This window comes from Rissa tridactyla, chromosome 17 (genome assembly GCF_028500815.1).
Source record: "Rissa tridactyla isolate bRisTri1 chromosome 17, bRisTri1.patW.cur.20221130, whole genome shotgun sequence".
Classification (NCBI taxonomy): Eukaryota; Metazoa; Chordata; class Aves; order Charadriiformes; family Laridae; genus Rissa; species Rissa tridactyla.
In genome coordinates this window covers 5470885-5494155 of record NC_071482.1, presented here as the reverse complement: position 1 = coordinate 5494155, position 23271 = coordinate 5470885, and the positions used below count along the sequence as shown (strand labels likewise).

Sequence of the window (23271 nt, the reverse complement as noted above, 5' to 3'; positions counted from 1 at the left end):
TGGCGACGACAGACATTCAGGACCAAGCGGGCTCAAGGCCGAGCCCGGGGGCTTCAGCCCAGGGGTCTTTTTGGGCATAGGCGGCTTAGCGAGACGACGAGACGGACATCCCCGGTGACGGCTCCACTCCCCGCGTGCGGCAGATGAGGCGGCCGGGGCAGGCGGCCGCGGGAAGCCCCGTCCGCGCCGGTCCGCATCCCCAGGGCGACGGTGGCGGGCGGCAGTCTGGTGGCACGTGGCGGGGTCTGTACAGCGCGTAACCGGCGGCGAGAACGATCCTGGCACGTGGGAGGCGGGGCCATCCTCGGACGCCGGGCGCCGCCGCCCATCCTCCGGCGCATCGCCCGTCCGACGGAGAGGAGTCCCCGGGCGGCGCGGCGGGCCAAGCCCGCGGCGGGGGAGAGGGGCGGCGGGGCCTCCCGGGACCCTCCGCTCCCTTATCAAAAGTCGAGGAGGAGGCGAGCGAGGAGGGCGGCCCAGAGGCAGAGGCCAGCGGCCGCCCGGGACGCCGCGTTGCCGCCGTCGTGCACGGCTCCGGGCCCTGTGCGGGGAGAGAAGAGGAGGAAGAGAGAGGACAGCGTTAAGCGCAAGTGCGCTGGAGTAAAGGGCACCCCCCTCCTCCCCACCCTCCCCGCGGTTCCCCGGCCCCTTCCCCATCGCGCTCCGGGAGCCAGACGTCTCCCGGGACCGACGTGGGGAGTCGCCTCCCTCCCGCCCCGTCCAGGGGGGCGGTGGGTTTGTTTGGCCTTTGGAGAGCGGTGCTGTTGCGGTGCGGTGTCGAGGGGGTTTTGTAGCGGCGACGTGGTTCTCGTTGGAGGAGAAGGACGCCCAGGGCAGGCGCGTCCGGGGCCGGAGCAGCTCGCCCAGGTGCCGCGACCCTGCTGGGAAAGACGGGTCCCCGAGACGGCGGCAGCTGAGCAGGGCGAAGAGCCGGGGACATGGTTTACGCCAGAGCAGAGCGTTGCGGCGCGGGCGGGCGGGCGGCAGCGGGGAGGGCCAGGAGCAGGGCATGTCTCTTTGTGGTCGACGGGGCCCTTCTGCTCCTAAAGCAAAGGAGCAGACGGGTGGGTAGCGACAGCCGAGGAGGGCCGGCAGGCCGGGGAAGCCGAGCGCAGGGCAACGGGGAGCGCGGCAGGTTCGCGCCTCCGGGAAAGTACGCGGCGCCTCGAAGTTTTTCAGTCCCGGGCAGCGGGAGTCAGTCGGCAGGGCGGTCAACTCGCGTGCCATTTGTTGCAGGTCACCCCTCGGGACGGGAAGGTCCGGCCACGGAAAGAGTTCCGCCGCCGGCCGGGCCAGGGGTGAGGCAGCGCCAGCCCTGCGGGCGTACTCGTAAGTCAGGGGGAGCGGGGAGTCGGTGCTGCGCATGCAGAACACGGAACGGGACGCCAGGAGATCGGACGTCCAGGGGAGGGCCCACGGGGCCGTCTCGACGGGCTCCCAGGAAGCCGGGAGGGGCGTCCGGCCGGCGCGGGCGCAAGGTGCTGCTCCGTGCCTGTTTTTGTCTGGCAGGCAGTCAGGCGTGGAATCATTACGAAAACGGCCAAAAAAATACAGCATCGTTCACGCATTAAGGAAAGGTATAAAATCACCAGGCTTCTAAGGTAGAATACAGCCGCAGCTGGCACGCGAAGAATCGACCGTCTGCGATTGCCCGTACCGTATCGCTCGCGAAGCGACACGGGGGACGGAAGGCGGCCTTCCGCGGCCTCGCCCCGCGACGCATAGCAGATACGGGAACGAGACGGCACTCTGGAACCGATGAGCTGCCGATTCGCCACCCCGAGCCACCGTTCCGTCACATTTTGACAAAACGCCGTCCTTTGCGCGAACTTTGCTCATCGTAGCGTCATTGTAATACCAAAACACGCCTCCATGAGAAGTCTCTCTAGAGAGTCTCTTTCTTACCTTTATAGCCAGGCCGTATCGCGTATCACTTTGTCGCGCATATCGTATATTTAACGATACTTTTATTTGCACGTGTTTTGCAGACAGCGTATTTAGCACCGGCATTCGTAAGAAGCTACGTATCCGTCGCTCGAATAAACCGCACCGTTTAAGCAGCTAGCCGTTTCCGTTTCTCCTGGAACGCTCCCAAAGGCTCGAGCGCGGCCGTGCCAGTTCACGAGCACGACTAGACCGAAGGTGCAGTCCGCTATCAGCATATCCAAAGCGCAACAGTTTAACATCGCTTAAACGCGACCGGACCGATAGGGGCGAATCGGGCATCGGTCAGAATTTAAACCCAGCCGCACCTAGCTTCCCACCGCGGTGAGGAGCGTTAGAACGCAAGGGGGTTTATTTTCTGCGCAAACCAGTCGGCCCGCTAGCGCATCGGGCATGGCTCGGAATTTAAACCCAGCCGCATCTAGCCTCCCACCGCGGTGAGGAGCATTAGAACGCAAGGGGGTTTATTTTCTGCCAAAACAGCTCGCCCCTTTCACGCGACATCAGGTCAGCCAGGGGAGCGTCAGGAAAGCGGAGCGGCGAGCATGACAGGCGAGGGACGCCGCGGGAACGCCCGGCGCGCGGAGGAAAGACGTCGCAGCGAGGAGGCCTCGTGTTTTCGGCCAATATTTCTAGGGCGATGGAGATCCGCGACGGAGATAGGCGACGGAGACACGCCATCGAGCTACCGAGAAATATCACGGAGCGACACAGACACGCAACACAAACACGCCACTGGGAGAGGGCGGGTGCGCATGCCGGCGGCGGGTCACGGTGTTGGGACGCGGGTCACAACGGATCGGAAAGATCCCAACCGAGAGCCGCGCCGGACGGTCGGAGCCGGAGACCTCAGCGCTCGGGAGCGGCGGGACGGACGGGCGGCGAGAACGGCTCTCCAACGCGTCGGCGGGACATGCGGAATCTCAGGTGGGCGTTTGCGGCGCAGGGCGGGGCAGCCGTCGGCAGGCAGGTCGGCAAAGGCGTCGGAGGAGGACGGCAGCGCGCAGCCGTCAGGGTATGCGTCTCGAGCGGAGCTTTGTCGAGCGGGGTCGCGCACCGTGGGCGTTTACCGCCGACGGCGCGGTTGCGACGCACGTGCCGACGAGCGACTCTCTATTGCGAAACCCGGAGCGTGTCGAGGATCATTTCACAACACAGCCGGGGAGGCAGCCGACTCGGGGAGGGCGTCCCGCCGGACCCGTCGTTCGCGCACGGAGGGCTCGCCGGCGACGCGGGGGCGGGGGCCGTCCAGGGCTTAGCGATCGGGAAACGACAGAGGGTTCGACGCTTGCGGAAGCGAGGAGGCGGGTCGGCAGAACCCCCCCTCAGAGTCGCGGAGGGCGGACGTCGGCCTATTTAGCAGCCCGGCGGAGAGAGTTTCTCGGGAGGCGGTCCGGAAGGGACTCGGACCCGTCGGAGGGGGTCCCGAGGGAGGGCCACAAAGACGATCAAAGGGCTGGAGCACTGCTCCTACGAAGACAGGCCCGAGGGAGTCGGGGTCGTTCGGCCCGGAGAAGAGAAGGCTCGGGGGAGAGCTCAGAGCGGCCTTCCGGCGCCCGAAGGGGGGCCTAGGAGAAAGCGGGGGAAGGGCCGTTTTCAAGGGCACGTGGCGACAGGACAAGGGGCAACGGTTTTAAACCGGAGCAGGGCACGGCCCGACGAGGCGTCGGGAAGAAGCTCTTTACGTCGAGGGTGGCGAGACACCGGCGCGGGTTCCCCAGAGGGGCGGCAGAGGTCCCTTCCCCGGAGCCGTTCGAGGCCGGGATCCTCGAGGCTCCGAGTGATCCGAGCGAGTTAAAGACGTCCGTGCTTACCGCGGTGGGGGGTTGGACTAGACGGCCTTTAAAGGTCCCTCCCGACCCAACACGGTCTACGATTCTAAGGCCACGCGTCGTTCGGGAAAGAAATCGAGAGGCGCAGGAGCGGGCCGTCCCCGCACGCCGAAAGGGGAGCCGCGGGGGAAAAAGAGCGGCCCGACCGAGCAAAGAGCTCCGGTCCAAGTCGGGGAAAAACGGGGAGTTTACGGCGTTTGGAAGAAAGGGCGGACCGCTCAGGGGGACCGCAGAGAGGTCGCGAGGCTAGGCGGGGAGAAATGGAGAAGGGCGAAAGCCCGAGGAGAACGTGATTTGGCTCGGGCCGTCGAGGATCGCCGGCCGCGGGGGAGCGCCGGAGCCTTCTGCCGACGACGGGAGGCAGCTATTAGAACCGTCGCCTACGTAGCGAGCAGGTAAAGGATCCGCTCGGCCCGGCGGCGGAGCCGAGAGAGGAAGCGGAAAGGTTAAGAAGCACCGGGGAGGCTGAGGAAGCAACGGACCGGGCGGAGCCGGGCTCCGCCCTCCTCGAAACAGAAACGGGAGCACCCGACGGAGAGCGGCCGGGAACTGGAGGCCCCCGCGGCCCGCTCCCGCCACGCAGAAGGCGGGAGCCTAAACGAAGGGAGGGAACGGAGGCGAGTTCGCGGTCGGGGCGGCGGGCGAACCCTCGCCTCGCTCCCCCCGCCCCCCCCCCCCCCGTCGTACCTCTGAACAACAGATACGAGGTACCGAACGAGGAAGGCCCGTCGAACGAGGACGCGGACGACGGGAAATCTCTGCCGGAGACGCCTCCACGGTCCGAAAGGCGGTACGCCTGTATTATCACCACGTCCCCGAGGAAGAAAAGAGGGGCCACAGGCATCGGGGCCGCGGAATCCGAGGGCCAGGCAAACGAGGACGGAGAGGACCATCCGCCTGGCGAGTCACGCGGGGCTAATCGCTCGCCCCCACGACTCGGGACGTCCTCAACCCAGCAAAAAAGGAAGGCGATCGTAGGAGGCAACTCCCTCGCGAGGGCAGCGGAGGGCCCTACCCGTCGACGGGACGCATCCCACGGAGGAACCGGCTGCCTCCCCGGGGCCGGGATCGGGGACGCATGGAGGAGGCGACTCCTTACCCCGGTGCGGCCCTCAGACGATTACGCGCCGCTGCTATTTCGAGCAGGTAATGACGAGATAGCTACCGGAAGTCTAAGGGCGACGAAGAGAGACTTCGGAGCCCCGGGAGGGCCGGTTAAGAGATCGGGAGCGCGAGTGGCGTCCTCCTCCGTGCCACCAGTTGCGGGGATCGACGAGGGGATCAACAGGCAGAGCGAGGAGATTAACTCCCGGCTCGGAGACGGGCGCGACCGTCCGAACTTCGGTTACTTTGATCACGGATCGCTATACGGGACGCCAGGCGTGCCGGCAACGGGCGGGCAAAGCCTAACCAAAAGGGGAGGAAGGATTCCGGGACGGGAGTCAGCAGGCCTCGTTGAAAGGGCTTTAAAGTAGGTTCGAAGGGGGATGGGGACGGAAGCGGAGCGACCCGAAGCGGCGCCCGGGAGCAGCACGCCGGCGCCGGCAAGGTCTCGCGGCCCGTCGTCGCAGCGGAGGCGGGAGACGACGACGCACACGCTAGCGAAGACACGCGAGGAGCAGGGACGGGCCGGCAACCGCGGGAACGTCTGAGCGCGGGCGGGCAGGAAAGAAGGGCTCGTCCCCCCAGCGAAGCGGCAAGGCAATTAGCCCAGCTAAAGTGCATCCGCACGAACAACGAACGGGGAGAGTCGGAGGCCGTCGTGCAGCGGGGCAACTACGATACGGCCGCCATCAGAAACGCGGCGGGAAGACAGGCGCAACCGGAACGTGGCGATCGACGGCTACCGACCCTTCCGAAGGGACGGGCGAGGAAGGAGGGGTGGCGGGGCGGCCCTCTGCGGCGGGGGCGGTTTCGAACGCCAAGAACTCAACAACACGCGTGCCGACACGGTCGAGCGTTTACGGAGAAGAATCGAGGGGAAGGCCAAGAAGCCGGACGTCGCGGTGGGAGTTTGTCACAGACCCCCGCCCGCACCAACCGGGACGCAGAGGCCAACGAAATGTTCTACGAGCAGCCGGCAGAGGTCTCGGGATCGTTCGCGCGGGGGACTTCACCTTCCCCGACGTCCGCTGGCAACATAACGCGGCGGAGGGGGAACGGTCCCGGAGGTCGCCGGAGTGCGCGGAAGACGGCTTCCCGACGCAGCCGGCGCGGGAGCCGACCAGGGAAAGCGCCCTCCCGGACCAGCCGCTCGTTAACAGAGAAGGTCTCGTAGGGGACGGAAAGATCGGAGGCCGTCCTGGGCCGAGCGATCGCGAGAGGAGAGAACTTTCGATTCTCGGCGAAGCGAGGCGGGGAGCCCGCGGGACCGCCGCCTCGGATTTCCGAAGGGCGAACTTCGGCCCGCTCGGGGGCACGGTCGAGAGCGTCCCTCGGGGGACGGTACCGAAGGGCTAAGGCGCCCGGGAAGGCCGGTCTTACTTCAAGGAGGACCTCTTAAAAGCTCGGGAGAAGGCCGTCCCCGAGTCCCGAGATCCGAGCGGACGGGGAAGCCGACCGGCCCGGCTAAACGGAGAACTGCGGCCGGGCCTCGGGGGGAAAAAAGGACAGTTTACGATCTTTAGAAAAGGGGGTCGGCCCCTTTTGAAAGACACCGAGCCGTAGCGAAGCTCCGCAGGGCGAAAATTAGAAGGGCCGAAGCCCGAGCGGAACTCGCGTCGGCCACCGCGGCAAAAGATAACGAGAAGAGGTTCTTTCGGAATACCGATAGAAAAAGGAAGGCCAGGGAGAACGTATAGGCCCGCTGACGAAGGAGACGGGCGCCCCGGCGGCGGAAGACGCGGAGAAGGCGGAGCTACCCGACGCCGCCTCCGCTTCGGTCTTCGCCGCTAAAGCCGTCCCTCGTGCACCCCGGGCCCCGGAGGCAAGGGGCGAGGTCCGGAGAGAGGAGGAGTTTCGGCCAGCCGAGGACGATGAGGTTGGGGACCGCTCGGCCGAAGCGGCGTCGAGTCCGTGGGCCCCGACGAGACGCACCCACGAGCGCCGAGAGAGCCGGCAGACGCGGTCGCTCGGCCGCTCTCCGTCGCCTTCGAAAGGTCACGGAGGACGGGAGAGGCGCCGCGCCCGCGGACCAGCAGAAGGCCAACATCTCTCCAGCCCTCCGAAAGGGCGGGAAGGAGGACCCGGGGAAGCACGGACCGGTCAGTCTTGCCTCCGTCCCCGGGAAGGTAACGGAGCGACTCGTTCCGGACATCCCGCGCAAGCGCGTTCAAGAGCGGAAGGTCATCGGAAGCGGTCAACGCGGATTTCCCCAGGGTAAATCACGCTCGGCCGATCTCATAGCCTTCGGCGACGTTTCGAGCGGTCGGCCGGACGAGGGCAGGGCGGCAGACGCCGCCTACCTGGACTTCGGCGAGGCCTTCGACGCCGTCTCTCGTAACGTCCTCCTTCGGAAACGGAGGAAGCGCGGACCGGGCGAGGGGACGGCGAGGCGGGTTGAGAGCCGGCCGCGCGACAGGACTCGGAGGGTCACGATGCACGGGGCGGGCTCGAGTCGGAGGCCTGTAAGCGGCGGCGTCCCCCAGGTGTCGATACTCGGCCAGGTCTCGTTTCACGTATTCATCGACGACCCGGACGAGGGGACGGAGCGTCCGCTCGGCAAGTTCGCCGACGATCCCGAACCGGGGGGCGCGGCCGACACCCCAGAGGGCCGCGCCGGAGAGCCGGGCGGAGAAGAGCCTCGCGAGGTTCGACGAGGACGGGCGGAGGGTCCTGCCACCGGGGAGGAGGAACGTCGGGCGCCAGGAGAGGTTAGGGGCGGACCCGCCGGAGAGCGGCTCCGAAGAAAAGGAACCGGGGGTCTCGGCAGACAGGGAGCTATCCGCGTGCCGGCGACGGGTCCCCGTCGCCAAGAAGGCCGACGGCGTCCCGGGCCACACGGGGAAGAGCGCGGCCGGCGGGTCGAGGGAGGTCATCCTCCGCTCCGCCCCGGTGAGGCCACGACCGGAACGCCGCGTCCGGTCCCGGGCCTCCCCGGTTCGCGAGAGATGGGGAACCGCCGGAGAGAGTCCGGCGCGGGGCAACGGAGACGGCCGAGGGACGGCAGCGTCTCCCTCGGGAGGCGAGGCCGAGGGAGCCGGGACTCCGGCGCCCGGAGAAGCACGGGCCGAGGGGAGACCTCGTTAACGTCGACGAGCGTCAAACGGGCGGCTCGAGGGAGGACGAAGCTCCCGGACTCTTTTCGGCGGCTCCCGGCAACGGGACGAGGGGTAGCGGGCACGAGGCGGAACACGGGAAGTTCCGCACCGAGGAGAAAAAAACTTGTTTACAGCGAGGGCGCCGGAGCACGGGGACCGGCCACCCGGGGAGGTCGCGGAGTCCCCTTTGTCCGGAGGCTTTTGAGAGGCGCCCGGACGCGGTCCCGAGCGACGCGCTCCGGACGATCCCGCCTCGGCAGGGGCGTCGGGCTCGGCGATCTCTAGAGGTCCCTTGCGGCCGCGACCGAATTCCGTGAAGAGCGTTTAGCGATAAAAGGAGGACGAAGGAGGATGCCCGCCCCGAATTAAAAGGGCGGGGGGGGGGGGGGAAACGCGGCGACCGAGGACGAGGGAAAGGTCTCGAGGTACCCCATCGCTTTTTCGCCTCGGCCTCCGGCAGCGGGACCGGCCCTCCCCCGAGCGGCCGCTCCCCCGAGGCGGAAGGCGGGGACGGGATCCCCCCGAGGGAGCCGGCGGACGCGCTGGCCGGGCGACCCGGCGTCGTTCGGCGGCGGTCACACCTCACCGGGGCGGCCCGGTCGACCGGAGGTCAGGCCACGCGACTCCGGTCGGTCGCCGAGAAGGTCGGGAAGGGGAGTCCGGGAAGCACGGGCCCATCGGTCTGACCTCGGCGCCCGGGAAGGTTAGGGAGGGGCCCCTCTGGAGCCGCGTCACGGGGCACCCGCCGGGGGATCGGGCGCAGTCGGCGGGTCCCGCCAGACGAACGCGATCTCCTCGTACAAGAAGGGTATCTCTTTAGGGAACGAGGGAAGGGCCTGCGCCATCCGACCTCGGGAAAGACGTCGCCGCTTACCGGCGGAGGGGTCGGACCGGACGGCCTTCGAAGGTCCCTTCCCACCCGACACGTCCTACCGTTCTCCGTCATCGTCCTGGGCTTCAGTCAAGCCCTCGACGGCGTTTCCCACGGCGTTCTCCCGGAGAACCACGTCGCCCGCGGCTCGGACGGGCGTGCTTTCCGCCACGTCAAGAACCGAATGGACGGGCGGGGCCGCAGAGCAGCGGCGAACGATCCAGCGGGCGGGCCAATCCAGGGGTCAGGAGCGGCGAACCGCGGGGCTTGGCGCAGGGGCCGGTCGCGTTCAGCGTCTCCGTCCGCGCTCCGGGCGAGGGGACGGAGCGAGTTCATAGGCGGGACGATCGGACGGCTCGAGGACAGGAGGGCTCTACAGCGGCATGCGGCGAAACGGGGTCGAGGAGACGCGTCCCGGGGCAAGAGGTTCGACCGGGGCCAGCGTCGGGGCCTGCGCTCGGGTCAGGACCGCCCCAGGCGCCGGGACGATCTTACGGGTCTTTAGCAGCCCTCGAGAAATTGCTCGGAGTAAGATTCTAAGGCAAGCCGGCGCGGCCTCCGCAGGGGCGGCGCGAGCGCGGAGGCGGGGACGACGTCGGCGCCGCAAAGGTTTCCGCCGGTTGTTAAAAGGCGGGCGAAGCTCGGCAGAGTCGATCATGTCTGTCGTTACCGTAAAGCGGACGAGGGCGAGCGCACGATCTTGCCCGTTCCCTGAGCCTGGCAGGGCGTACGGGCTTTTCGACGGGCGTTTGACGCGCGTCGGGAGGCGGCCCGCCAAGCGGGGAAGGGTCCGGACGGGGAAGCGTTCCGAGGAGCAGCCGCGGGAGCCGGGGTCGTTCCGCCCGGGGAAAAGAAGGCCAAGGGGAGACGGGAGCGCCCTCCGCGATCGGCCGAGAGGAGGCCGCAGCGAGGCAGGGGGCCGGTCTCTCCTCCGGAGTGAGGCGCGCCGGGTCGGGAGGGCGGCGGCGTAAAGCAGCGCCGGGGGAGCTTTAGGACGGACGGCGGGAGAAACTTCGCTCCCTCCGAGGCTTACGGAACATCGGAACGGGCGCCGACTTTAGGGCCCGGGACGGCCGGTTAAGGGATCGGGAGCACAAATAGCGTTCTCCTCTATCGCACCGTTCGCAGGGGTAGACGATCAATAGGAGGAGCCAGCGCATTAACTCCCGGCTCCGCGACCGGCGCGTCCGGCAGGACTTTGGCTTTTTCGAACGCGGGCCGATCTACGGGAAACCGGGCGCGCCGGCATCGGGCGGGGGAAGCGTAACCCGAAGGGGACGAAAGAGACCGGGACAAGCATTAGCGGGGCTCATTCTTAAGGCTGTAAACTAGGTTTGGCGGGGGACGGGGACGAAAGCAGGATCACAAAAACGGTGCCCGGGAGCAACGCAGCGGCGCTCGCGGGTAAAAGCGACGGCGAGGCCTCGCGGCCCGTCTCGGCGACGGTGGGGGATAGCGAATTGCGTGGCAGCGTAGACGCGAGGAGCAGCGACAATTTGGTAACTATGGTAGCGTCCGAGAGCGATCAGGCGCAAATCGGGGCCCGTCCCCCCGAGAAAGCGGCAGGACAATTAACCCAACGGAAGTGCGTCGACGCTAACACACGCGGCACGGGGAATAAGCGGGACGAGCCGGAGGCCGTCGCGCCGCAGGGAAACCACGACGCGGTCGCCGTCGCGGAAACGCGGCGGGAAGACGCGCACGAGCGGAGCGCCGTAATCGGCGGCCGCCAGCTTTTCAGAAGAGACGGGCAAGGGAAGAGAGGCGGCCGGGCGGCCCTCTACGTCGGGGGCGGTTTAGAACGTCTTGAACTTGACAGCGCGAACGAGGGCGTCGAGCGCGTACAGATAAAGATCAAGGGGAAGGCCGACAAGGCAGATGTGGCGACGGGAGTTCGTTACAGACCCCCCCAGATCAGGACGTAGAAACCGACGAAGTATTCTACGAGCGGCCCGCAGAGGTCTCGCGATCGTCCGCCCTCGTCCTCGCCGGGGATTTCCACGTCCCAGATGTCCGTCAGGAATACTACGCGGCGGAGAGGGAGCGGTCCCGGAGGTTCCCAGAGCGCGCGGAAGGAACGCAGCCGGCGAAGGAACCTACTAGGGGAAGCGCCCTACCGGACCTGCCGTTTGTTAATAGAGACAGTCTCGTGGGGGAGGTCAAGGCCGGAGGTCGTCTCGGGCGGGGCGACCGCGAAACAAAAGAGTTTTTGATTCTCGGCGAGGCGAGGCGGGGAGCCGGCAGCACCGCCGCCTCGGATTTCCGAAGGGCGGACCCGACCCCGCCCAGGAGCCCGGTCGAGAGCGTCCCTTGGGAGGCGGTTTTGAAGAGCAAAGGCACCCAGGAAGGCCGGTCACGCTCGAAGCGGGCGCTCTCAGAAGCACAGGAGGCGGCCATCCCCACGTCCCGAAAGACGAGCTGCCGGGGAAGAAGGCCGGCCCGGCTAACTAGGGAGCTCCGGCCGGACCTCAGGAAAAAAAGGAAGGCTTACGTTGTCCAGAAAAGGGGCTCAGTGACTTACGAGGATTATCGAGATACGACAAAGCCACGCGGGGGGAAGATTAGAAGGGCCGAAGGAAGCTCAATCGGAACTCCGCTCGGCCCCCGCAGTTAAAGACAACGAGAAGAGATTTTTCCGGTCTATCGACAGAACAAGGAAGACCGGGGAAAATGCAGGCCCGCTGGTGAACGAGACGGGCGCCCTAGCGGCGCAAGACACAGAGAAGGCAGAGTTCCTGAATGCCTTCTTTTCTTCGGTCTTCGCCGACGAAGCCGTCCGTCGCGAATCCCGTAGCCCGGAGGCGAGGGGGAAGGTCGGGAGAGAGGAAGACTTTCCCTCGGTCGAGGCAGACTGGGTCGGAGACCGCTCGGCCGAGCCGGACGTTCGCCGATCCACGGGCCCCGACGGGAGGCACCCGCGCGCGTGCCGAGAGAGCCGGCAGAGGTTATCGCCGGACCGCTCTCCGTCGTCTCGGCGAGGTCACGGGGAACGGGAGAGGCGCCCGAGGACCGGAGGAAGGCCGACGTCGCCGCGATCTGCAAAAAAGGCATGAAGGTGGACCTGGGGAACGACAGGCCGGTCTGCCTCACCTCCGTCCCCGGGAAGGTAACGGAGCGACTCATTCCGGACGTCGCCTCCAACATGCAGAGGAACGGGAAGTTATCATCGGAAGCGGTCAGCACGGCTTTTCGAGGGCAAACGACGCCCGACCCATCGGAGAGCTTTCTACGACGTTTCAACGGGTCGGCCGGACGAGGGGAGAGCCATAGACGTCGTCTCCCTCGACCTCCGCAAGGCTTTCGACACCGTCTCCCACAACGTCCTCATTAGGAAGCCGAGGAAGCACGGGCCAGACGAGGCGACAGCGAGGCGGATCGAGAGCCGGCCGAGCGACGGGACTCGGAGGGTCGCGATCGGCGGCACGGGGTCCAGCCGGAGGCCCGCCACCGGCGGCGTCCCTCAGGGGTCGATGCTCGGTGCAATGTCGTTTGAGATATTCATTGAGGACCTAGATGAGGGGACAGAGGGTATCCTCAGCAAGTTCGCCGACGACACCGAGCCGGGAGGGGCGGCCGGAGAAGACCCAAAGGAGGTTCAACGAAAGCAAGCGTAGGGTCCCGCTCCCGGGAAGGAAGAACGCCAAGCACCAGTATAGGTTAGGGGCGGACACGCCGGGAAGCAGCTCTGAGGAGAAGGACCCGGGGGTCCTAGCAGACAGCAAATTATCCACGAGCCGGCAGCGCGCCCTCGTCGCCAAGGCGGCCGACAGCGTCCCAGGGCGCACAGGGAAGACCGCGGCCAGCAGGTCGAGGGAGGTCATCCTCCCCCTCCGCTCCACCCCGGCGAGGCCACGACCGGAGCGCCGCGTCCGGTTTCGGGACCCCCGGTTCCCCCGGACGGGGAGCCGACGGAGCAAGCCCGGCGAAGGGCGACCGAGACCACCGAGGGACAGGCGCGCCTCCCTTAGGAGGAAAGGCCGAGAGAGCCGGGGACTCTTTAGCCCGGAGGAGAGAAGGTCGAGGGGGGACCCGATTAACGTTTACAAGTACCCGAAGGGCGGGTTTAAGGAGGACGGAGCCGGGCTCTTTTCGGCGACGGGACGAGGGGCGACGGGCGCAAGCTAGCACTTAGGAAGTTCCGTTCAAAGACACGGAAAAACTTCTTACGGCGAGGGCGACGGAACGGGCCGCCCGGGGACGTCGCGGGGTCCCCGTCTCCGGAGACTTTCAAGACCCGACCGGACGCGGCCCCGAGGGACGTGTCGTAGGCAATCCCGCTCTAGCGGGGGAGTCGGCCTAGACGAGCTCTGGAGGTCCCTTCCGACTCTGAAAAATTCCGCGATTCCGCGATCATCCCCCCGTGCTCCGCACGGGGTAGGCCACCCCTCGAGCACGGCGTCCGGCCGGGGGCGCCTCGACACGAGAGCGCTCTCGAGGCGCCGGAGTGAGCGCGGAGGAGGGCCGCGAAGCCGGCGACGGGCCCGGACCATAAATCCGACGAGGAGCGGCCGAAGGAGCCGGGACCGTTTAGTTTGAGGGAGAGGAGGGCGAGGGGAGACCTCGTCACTCTCTGCGACGACTCGAAAGGCCGCCGTCTCTTCTCACGGGTCATTAGGGATCGAACAAGAGGGAACGGCTTCGGGCCGCAGCAGGGGACGTTTAGGCCGGACGCGAGGAAAAAATCCTCCCCGGAAAGAGCGGTCGGACACGGGAAGAGTCCCCGGACGCGTTTAAGACCCATGTAGATGCGGCATTAAGCGATAAGGTGCGTAAGGGAGCACCTCGTAGAGCAGAGCCGACGCTTGGACTCGACGATCCCGAGGGTCTTTTCCGACCCGAGTGATTCTGTGATTCCCCGCGAGCTCGACGGGAGGGAGGTCGTGGTCTGCAGAGGGCTCGGCAGAGGCCAGGTCGAGAGGCCGAGGCCGGCCGCGGCCGCGTCGACGAGGGCGAGCGCCGTCGGCCGCGCCGGGGAAACCATTTTCCCCAGGCGGCGGGGGGGACTCGGGCGGGAGCGTCCGGAAAGGCGTCTCGCAGAAAAGGACCGGCTGACCAGAGGTTAGCAAATGCGACATCCGTCCACAAGAAGGGCCGGAAGGAGGATCCGGGGAACTACGGGCCAGTCAGTCCGACCTCGGTGCCTGGGAAGGTCACGGAACAGATCCTCCTCAGTGCCATTACACAGCACATGCAGGAGAACAGGGTGAGCAGGCCCAGTCAGCACGGGTTTGCGAAGGGCAGGTCGTGCCTATCAAACCTAATATCCTTCTATGATAAGGTGATCCACTTAGCGGACGAGGGAAAAGCCACGGATGTTATCTGCTTGGATTTTTGCAAAGCTTTTGACACCGTTTCCCACAGCATCCTCCTGGAGAAACCGGCCGCTCACGGCCCGGACGGGCGTACTCTTCGCCGGGTAAAAAAAACCGGCCGGACGGCCGCGCCCAGAGAGCGGCGGCGAACGGAGTTAAGTCCAGTAGGCGTCCGGTCACAAGCGGCGTCCCCCGGGGCTCGGTGCCGGGGCCGGTTCTCTTTAATATCTTTATCCGTGATCCGGATGAAGGGATCGAATGCACTCTCAGTAAGTTCGCAGATGACGCTAAGGCGGGCGTGTCGATCCGCTCAAGGGTAGGTCGGCTCCGCAGAGGGATCCGGACAGGCCGGACCCGTGGGCCGAGACCAATGGTACGAGGTTCAACGAGGCCAAATGCTGGGTCCCGCACTTGGGTCACAACAACCCCACGCGGCGCTATAGGATCGCGGCGGAGCGGCTCGAAAGCAGCCCGACAGAAAAGGACTCGGGAGTGTCGGTCGACAGCTGGCCGAATACGAGCCAGCGGCGTGCCCAGGCGGCCGAGAAGGCCAACGGCATCCTGGCCCGTATCGGGAACAGCGCGGTGAGCTGGACTAGGGAAGCGAACGTCCCCCTGTACTCGGCGCCGGCGAGGCCCCGCCTCGAGCACCGCGTTCGGTTTTGGGCCCCTCGCCGCAAGAGGGACATGGAGGCGTCGGAGCGTGTCCAGAGAAGGGCTACAAAGCCGGCGAGGGGTCCGGAGGACGAACCTTACGAAGGACGACCGAGGGAGCTGGGGTCGGTTAGCCTGGAGGAGGCCGAGGGGAGACCTTATCGCCCTCTACAACTACCTGCAAGGAGGTTGTAGAGAGATGGGGGCTGACCTCTCCTCCCTGGTGACAAGCGATAGGACGAGGGGAAACGGGTTCAAGTTACGTCAGGGGAGGTTTAGGTTGGATATTAGGAAACATTTTTTCACTGAAAGGGTTATTAAACATTGGAATAGGCTGCCCAGGGAGGCGGCGGGTCGGCCATCCCCGGAGGCGTTTAAAAAAAGGGTAGACGGGGCACTGAGGGACACGGTTTAGAAGCGGCTCTCGTCAGGGTAGGCTAAAGGTTGGACTCGATGATCTTAAAGGTCCCTTCCAACCTCAACGATTCTACGACCGGGACGGCCGGGCGGCCGCCAGGGAGCCGGCCGGGCAGCCGAGCGGGCGGATCCCATCGAGGCCTTCGTCGGGCACGGGGCGGTGAGCGGGCCTAGGGAAAGGGTCGCGGCGCCGGCGAGGCGGCACCCGATGTAAGGCGTTCGGCGTCGAGACGCGACGGGGGCGCGTAGCAAGGCGGGGATCAGCGTCTTCTGCCGAGCGGGGAGGCCCGCGATAGCGGCCGTCGGCGGGACGCAGGGTCCGGGCAGGTCTGGCGCGCATATTTTGCCTGTCGTCTTCAGCGGCGGGGTTTCGGAGTGTCGGACCGGGCCGCCCGGGGCCAGGGTCGAGCCGTCCCCTTAGAAGGGATTTAAAAGGCAGGGCGAAGCGGGGCCCGGGTTCAGGGCGCGGCGGCAGCGGTTTCGGCCGCGGCCGGCAGACGGCAGAGGCCGTCGCGGGCAAGGTCCCTCGCCAGCTAGACGAAGGTCCGTTTCTAGGAAGTGACGGATGTCCAGGGCCCCGGCGGAGGGCCCCTCGAGGTCACGGGAAGGTCGCGGCACCAGGACGAGCGGGGCCTCGCCACATTTAGCCGTTTGTAGGACGGCGGTCGCGGTCGGGCGGCCTCGAAAAGATAAGCAGGGGAGACGGTCTCACCGGACCGACCGTTCGCGAGCAGACACCGTGCGGCCGAGGCGGCCGGCGGGAGCGGGGAAGGGATCGCGGCGCCGGCGAGGCCTCGCCTCGAGTGCCGCGTTCCGTCAGGGGACCTGGAGGCGAGCGGCCGGGCGGGCGAGGGGTCCGGAGACCGGCCGGCGCGAGGAGAGGCCGAGGGAGCCGGGCGCGTTTACCGGGGCGATGAGGCCTCCCCTCGGCCTCCTCGTCGCCCTCCACGACTCCCCGCGAGGAGGTCGGAGACAAGCGGGCACCGGCCTCTTCCCCGAGGCGAACGACGCCGGGAGCGGAGGAAGCGGTCCGAAGCTGAGGCCGGGGAGGTTTCGGTTAGATCTCGGGAGGAAGTAGCGTGCCGAAGGAGCGGCCAGGCGCCGGGAGGGCGCTCGAGAAACGTCTAGAGTGGGCACTCGGGGGCACGCCCGAGCGGCAGAGGCCGCCGGTCTTTCGCTCGGCCTCGACGATGTCGGGGGTCCTTTCCGACCGTGCGGATGGCACGATGGCGTTCCGGCGCGCGCCCCCGTCCTCTTCCCGGCCCCCCGGGCATCCCGCGCGAGCGCCTTGCGGCCGTCATTGTAAAGTAGTTTTGCACCGTCTAAGGCAAAGTCGCCCCTCGTCCTCTCGGGACACGCCGTCGCCGACGGCTCCTCCGCCGCTTTCCGGCGGGCGCGCCGGCCGGCGGAAGGCCTCCCCGGCGCCTTCGGTTCCGCGGGCCGAAGCCCTCTGTCTTTGCATGATCGTTTTCAAAGGAGAGGCGCTCCGGCGCCTCCGGAGATGTTGGAGATTCAGCGTCTCCAGGGCGTCCCGCGGCCGCGGCCCTCCGGGCGGGGCGTCGGGAGAGCAGAGCCGAGGGGGAGAACGCCCCATCCGGACCCGCCGGGCGTCACGGGCCCGCACGGCGGGCTCCGCAAATCTAGCCGCCAAGCAGTCCCCCTGCGAGGTCCGCGTCTCTCCCGCTCGGGCTGTAGGATGTCGTGGGGAAGCGTCAAGGGCCTCGCAGGCGTCCGGCCGGACGCTAGGCTTAGCTCTGCCCTCGTCTGCTGATGTGGCCGCTCCCTCCTAGAAAGGCACGATGCGGGTCAGGCGGGAGCGGGCGTTGGCGAAGCCACGCCGGCCGTCTCGAATCCCCTCCACGTCTTTCGGGCCGCGTCTACGGCAATGTTCCTTATGTGGGCGGGGTCGGCGTCGGTCTCTTGGCATCGGTCTGCGGCGGCGCCACCGCGTCTCTGTCCGAGCCCCCCAGCCCCCGCCGCGTCCCAAGCGGGTCGGCCGGCCGGCGTCTGTGTTTTGTGTAGAGGAGAGGTCTTCCCGTCTGTGGAATTCCCTCTACGCCTAAGGTCGGGCGCCCGTGCAGGAGTTTGCATCGTCGCCTCGCTTGGCGTTTGTCTCCGGGGGCGCCTCTGCCTCCCAGGGTCCACGCCGTCAGGCGCGCTCTCGGCACGAGGCCGTCGGCGTCTCCGCTCGGGTCCTACGGCGTCGCGGGGCCGCGCGATTTCCGGCGCCTGACTTTTCTTTTCCTGTAGTCTTTTGGGGCCCCGTCTGTGCGGCCGTGCCCCTCCCTCTGACGTACCGTGTATATACCCGTGTATTGTCGGGTTGTCCTCGATGGGGCTCTTGCCGCCTTGCTGGGTGAGGCGCGGCGACTCGTCTCTGACCATGCCGGGTTCCCTCTAGTCTCTGGCGAGCCGACATCTGACAAAGCACCTCGTCGGCCCCCTTCAGGTACCGGCGGGCCCCTCGAAGGGCGCCCGTCCTCACGAGAGAGGGCCCCCGGGCGGCGTCTCACGTGGGACTCGGGTCAGGCAGGTCCTCCATCTGTGCCTCGCTCCTTGCCGCCCGCCTCTTGCCAGAGCGCCCCGCTCCCGGCTAGGCAAGTAAGTAAGTGCCCGCCTGCCTCTGGCCGACTCCCTGACTGGAGCCTCTCGCCTGCCTCCTGCTTAAGGAAGGAAGTAAGTAAGTGCCCTGCTAGGTGCATGCCCGCCTCTTGCTTAAGGAAGGGAGTGCCTGATATCTACCTGCCTCTCGCCTCAGAAGTAAGTGCCTCGCCCGACCGGCCGCCCTGACCAACTCCCTTGCCTGCCAGAGTGCCCTGCTTGGTGCATGCCCGCCTCTTGCCTAAGGAAGCGAGTGCCTGATATCTGCCTGCCTCTCACCTCAGAAGTGCCTCGCCTGACCGGCCACCCTGACCGAGTCCCTTGCCTGCCAGAGTGCCCTGCTAGGTGCCTGCCTGCCTCTTGCCTCAGAAGTGCCTCGCCTGACCGACTGCCCTGACCGAGTTCCTCGCCTGCCTCCCCGCCTCCCTGACTGAGTCCCTCGCCTGCCTCCCTGACTGCCCCGACCGAGTCCCTCGCCTCCTGACTAAGTAAGTAAGTAAAGTTCCTTGGCCTGCCTCCTCCCTCCCTCCCAGCCAATGACCCTCATCTTCCTCAGCTGACGGACATACCCGACAGGCCTGCTAACGCCCGTCTCAGGTGCGGCCCGTCCCCCCCCCCGGCCCCGACAGTCCTGCAAGAAAGAGCACACACGGGGGGGGGTATCGACTTTATTGGTGCAGGGCGCCGGTCCACACGAGGAAGGGGCCCTCCGCAGACAGGCCCGGGAACCGGGGCAGTGCCCCCCCAGCCCAGGCAGCCCCAGCCTGGGAGGCAGGGCCCCCTGCCTGGGAAGCAGGGCTGCCGAAGGCGGCCCTGCTTCCCCCCTGGCTTCCGCCTGGCTTACCGCGGGGCCTGGGGTTTGCCCCTGGGGCCGCGCAGGGGCAGAGGGGGGCTCCTGGGGCTGGAGCCCGCCGGCCAGGGCCCCTGCTCGTTGCCTTGCTCGTTGCCATGCGAAGTGCCATGAAAAGTGCCATGAAAAGTGCCGTCGCCCAGAGTGCCGTCGCTCTTTGCTCCGTCCCTCTTCGCTCCCGAGGTCGCCCCGCCACTTCCTGCCGCCTCCCTCGGGCCCTGCCCCCGCACCGGCAGGCACCGCCACCCCATTGGGCCCCCGGGCCCTGACGGGCAGGCCGGCCAGCCTGTGGTCGACCACCTTCGGCGGCCCCGCCCACCCCCGAGGGGACCACGCCCCTCAGGCCTAAGGGCCCGCCCCCCTCCCGGCCGACCAGAGAACCACGTCGCCTCAAAAAACACTGCACCTACCCAGACAACGCCCCATCGCCCGCCGTCCCATTTTCCCAGACCCCCCCGGAAGCGTCCCGGGCCACCACCCCACGAGTGTGACACCTTACGACCCACCCAGATGCAACACAGCCGAGCACGGCATCTCAGAACAGATTCTGCCACCACTAGATATGGCCCCAGCACCCTGTCCCTCCTCTCCTCGCCCAGAAAATCACCCCTCGGGCCGGGAACACTTTCCTCCCGTACAATATCCCCCGCTTCACCATTCTGACCGCAGCCCCGGCCTCCAAACACGACACCTACTGCCCCACGACACCTGTTCCGCTCAATGCACCGACCCAGGGCCTGGGCCCTCTCCCCCTGCTGCCCGCATGCCCCTCCTACGCCTCCGGGGACCACCGGGTCCGATCCCCGTTCGCACGTGACCGCCCGATGGCCCATTGGAGCACCACATGGCCGGCACACAACATCAACAACACGCAGTCCCCCAAGCCGGGCTATGGGGACACCGTAGGCGACCAGCCCCCACCACGCAGCGACAACAACGCCACTATGCAGCCAGCACCCCATCCCAGAGCGCACGCTCCGGGAGGAAGCCCGCCAGAGGATCGGGGCGCTCCCCGACCTTCCTGGATAGGCGGCAACAACCATCCCTCCACAAAGGCGCCGTGCCCACCGGCGAGACAAGACGCCCCCTGACGCCACGCCAGCCAAAGGCCAGGTGACCCCGTACCCCTTCCCACCATAGTGCCCCTCTCCCCGGATGTGCCCTCCCAACAAGAGGGGGCCAGGCACAATTTCCACCAACACGACGCCACTACCGTAGCCCCGTCTACCCCAGACAGACCCCCAGGAACGCACCCCGACCCCTGCTCCGATGACACCTTCCTCCGGGTGTCCCCCCAACTCGCCCATAGCCCGCTCCCAGTCAACCCGCAGAACGAGACGCGCCCCCCCTGCCGCCGCATGGATGCGCCCGGTGCCCCTGGCCGTCCAACACCACCATCCCACCTACGACCTTTTGGACAGGCGCCGGGAGGGCCCGCCCGGGGAGGCAGCCGCGTCACCGTCCCGAGAGGTGCTCGGGAAACGTCTAGACGGGGCGCGACAGAGGCCGTCGTTCGTTCGCTCAGCCTCGACAATGTCGGGGGTCCTTTCCAACCACAAACATCCTACGATTCTATGAGCTGGCCCACGCCCGGCAACTGGCCCCTCCCCAGGGCCTGCCGACGAGGCCGTTGCCAGGACGCCCCTCACGAGCCCCTGACGACAGCCCCAACACTCCCCAGACGAGCTCCGTGAATAAAGGCAAAAAACAACAACTGGGCCCCGCCTCCCCCGTTCCTCCATCTCGGGGGCTCCGGTGGCCATCGGAGACGCCCGCCGCCCCCCCGTGTGCCCGCAACCCTCCCCCCGCATCACCCCCTCTCCTCTCCGCCTCGACCCCAGCCCCGTTTCCACACGCATTTCCCTCTGCCCGCTCACGACGCCCCTACGCCACCTGCCCCCAAAACCCCGCCTCTCCGCCGCGCAGATGACGCACCACGGCAAAGGCCCGCGACGAGCGTCAACCGGGTGCTCCGGGGCCGCCACCCCCCTGCCACCCAGACAGGGTTCCCCTCGCCTCCCTCAAGACCCCGCCGATACACCCTACCCTGCCCCAAAATGACAGCGATGGATGACCTGCCGCGTCGCCACCCTCCTTTCCTCCCTCACCCGGCCTTTCCGATCTCCGCCCACAAACGCGCGCCTCCTCTCCCGCATCCCGACGACGAGGCCGCGACGGGCGAGAAAGGAGACCGAGACCCGCCGGCAACGCAGAGCTTCCCCGCCCGCGGCATCCCAGCAGGGCGCACCGTCACAGAACACGCCCACCCAGAAGGCACCTCTAGAGATCGTCCAGTCCAATTGCACTAGACAATCTCCCGATCGCTCCTTCCCAGAGCACAACAGAAGGGCACCCGAGACCGTGCGATGCTACGGGGAACATGCCCAGACCAACTGCTCCGACTAACCCACCACGCTTACAGCATCGCGCTACGCTACTCGCCCCGGCACGCTGGCCGCGGACGAGCCCCCGCCTGACGAGGGCTACCTCTCCAAACTCTCCCTGCCACACAGATGCGCCGCCTGCTCCCAGCCTACGAGGCGCCCCCACCCTCTTCCTGAGCCCATCGCTCAGGGGACCGGAGGTCTCCCACCCCCAGAGCACCCCCTCGCACGGGTCCCCTCTGACACACCAGCCCCTTTGCACCGCCGGCCACGCAGACACCCCCCACAACTCCCACGCCCCACCGCGCCGCCCTGCCACGCTCACGCCTCCCCTCCGCCACCTGCCCCCCAAAAAATGACACAGGGCACCTCTCGACCGCACCCCCGCCCCAGGACGAGCGACCTCGCCGCCCTCCGCTGCTCTGCCGCCCAGCGCCCTCTCCCTTGCCGAGACGCCCCCTCCGTGCGGCCCCATACCCTCGGCGCCGGCCTCGCCCATAGCACCCCAAGCATCCCCCTTGCGTCGGCCCGCATCGCCCCATGCTCTTCATAGGGCTGAGACACCCCGCGACGCTGGGGCTCACAAACCCCGTAACCCGTATGCCTCACAGGCACAACAGCCCCCGGTGAGGGGCCCCGGCACCCGCCGCCCTCGTGCGACGGCCGCCCCCCTCCCGAGCGCCTTCGCGCCCTGGCAGCCCATCACCCCACCTCACATGTAACTCCTCCCAGGGCCCTGGACGGCGGCACCTGCCTACAGCTACGTCGCCCGGGCTTCGGGGGCCCCACCCGATGCCGCCGCGGCGGCCGAGGGCCGACCCGAGCGACGCGCGCCCCGGGGCCGACCAGCCCCTGTCGCCGCTCCTCGTATGCCTCGCGCCCTCGACGGCCATCGAGCTCGCCCGCGCTCCCAGGCTCTCGCCTCCGGTCGTGACACCTCTCTGGCACACTTCTCCCCGTGGAAAGAGTCCTTGCCCGGACATAGCCGCAAAGACTGCCTTGGAGCGTGCTACCCCTCCGAATCTCAGCTACGTGACAGAAAGGACTGCTTGCGCGCCGAGACTCCTCGACGCGTACGCCCCAGATGCCCTCTGACACTACAACCCGATGGGGTCGCGCCCCGACTCCTCGCCCTAAAGGACGTCGGGGAGCGGAGGGGCTCCACCCTCGACCGTGCAGCAACCGCCCGACCATCTCCCTGTTCCTTACGCACCTCCCCGTCCTCTGGGCGCGACACCGCCCGGCATCCAGGGCCGTCGCCTCTTGTGGCGACGCCTTCCCAGGGAGAATCCAACCTCATCGCTGTCCCGTTTTGGACCGAGACCCGCGTCACAGCTTCTCACGACTACCATAGTCCACGCCACCCTCCCCAACTGCATCAACAACGACGCCTGCGATCGCCTGAGGCCACAGTCACCAGCAGCCACGGGACGAACCTGGCACAGCCTGCCTCCCGGACGCCGGCGCCCGCCTCGGGCCCTGCCCTCCGCTCCCACCCCAGCCGGGACGCCGCCAGGGGAGGACCCGCCGCCGGTCCTCCTCCCCATCCCGTGACGACCCGTCGCGTGAAAGCAGCTACGTGGTTTTGGCACACGATAAACCCCCTTGCGTTCCAATGCCGCTCACCGAGGCGGAAGGCTAGGCACGGCGGGGTTTACCTCGTGAGCGATACCCAATGCGTTAGTAGGCAAACTAGTTTTGGCAGACCGTAAACCCCCTTGCGTTCTAACGCTCCTCGCCGAGGCGGGAGGCCAGGTGCGGCTGGGTTTAAATTCCGAGCGATGCCCGATGCGTTAGTAGGCAAACTAGTTTTGGCAGAACGTAAACCCCCTTGCGTTCTAACGCTCCTCACCACGGTGGGAGGCTAGGTGCGGCTGGGTTTACATTCCGAGTGATGCCCAATTCACCCCTATCGGTCCAGTCACGTTTACAGTATATTAGGCCGTCACCATTGGGACAGGCCAACAGCATATACAAAGGCCGGCTTGCAGCGACTCCGCGGACGGCGGACCAGGCCACCGGCCCTACGACGCCTACCCTCCCACGCCCGCGGAGGGCCACGGGCGCCAGATGCACCGCACGCCGCCGCGGCCCTCCGCCGCGGCGGCGCCGGACCTGCCCCGACCGGTACGACACCCGGACGAACGCCGCGCCGGGCAGCCGAAGCGCGCACTCACCTGGCCGGGCCCCCTCCTCAGCCCCGCACT

General features: G+C 67.3%; 1 protein-coding gene across 3 annotated transcripts in view; it reads right to left on the bottom strand.

Annotated features, from left to right (window-relative positions):
• Window positions 1-440: 440 nt before the first annotated feature.
• Window positions 441-23271, bottom strand: part of LOC128918597 (opioid-binding protein/cell adhesion molecule homolog) — a 319462-nt gene continuing 296631 nt past the window's right edge. For 2 of the 3 annotated variants that reach the window (XM_054223017.1, XM_054223016.1), the window contains one exon: window positions 441-541. In XM_054223017.1, the coding sequence (XP_054078992.1) occupies window positions 441-541 (101 nt within the window). Of the gene's footprint in view, window positions 542-19397; window positions 19418-23271 lie in introns of those variants that run through there. The other variant, XM_054223018.1, reaches the window with a different exon arrangement.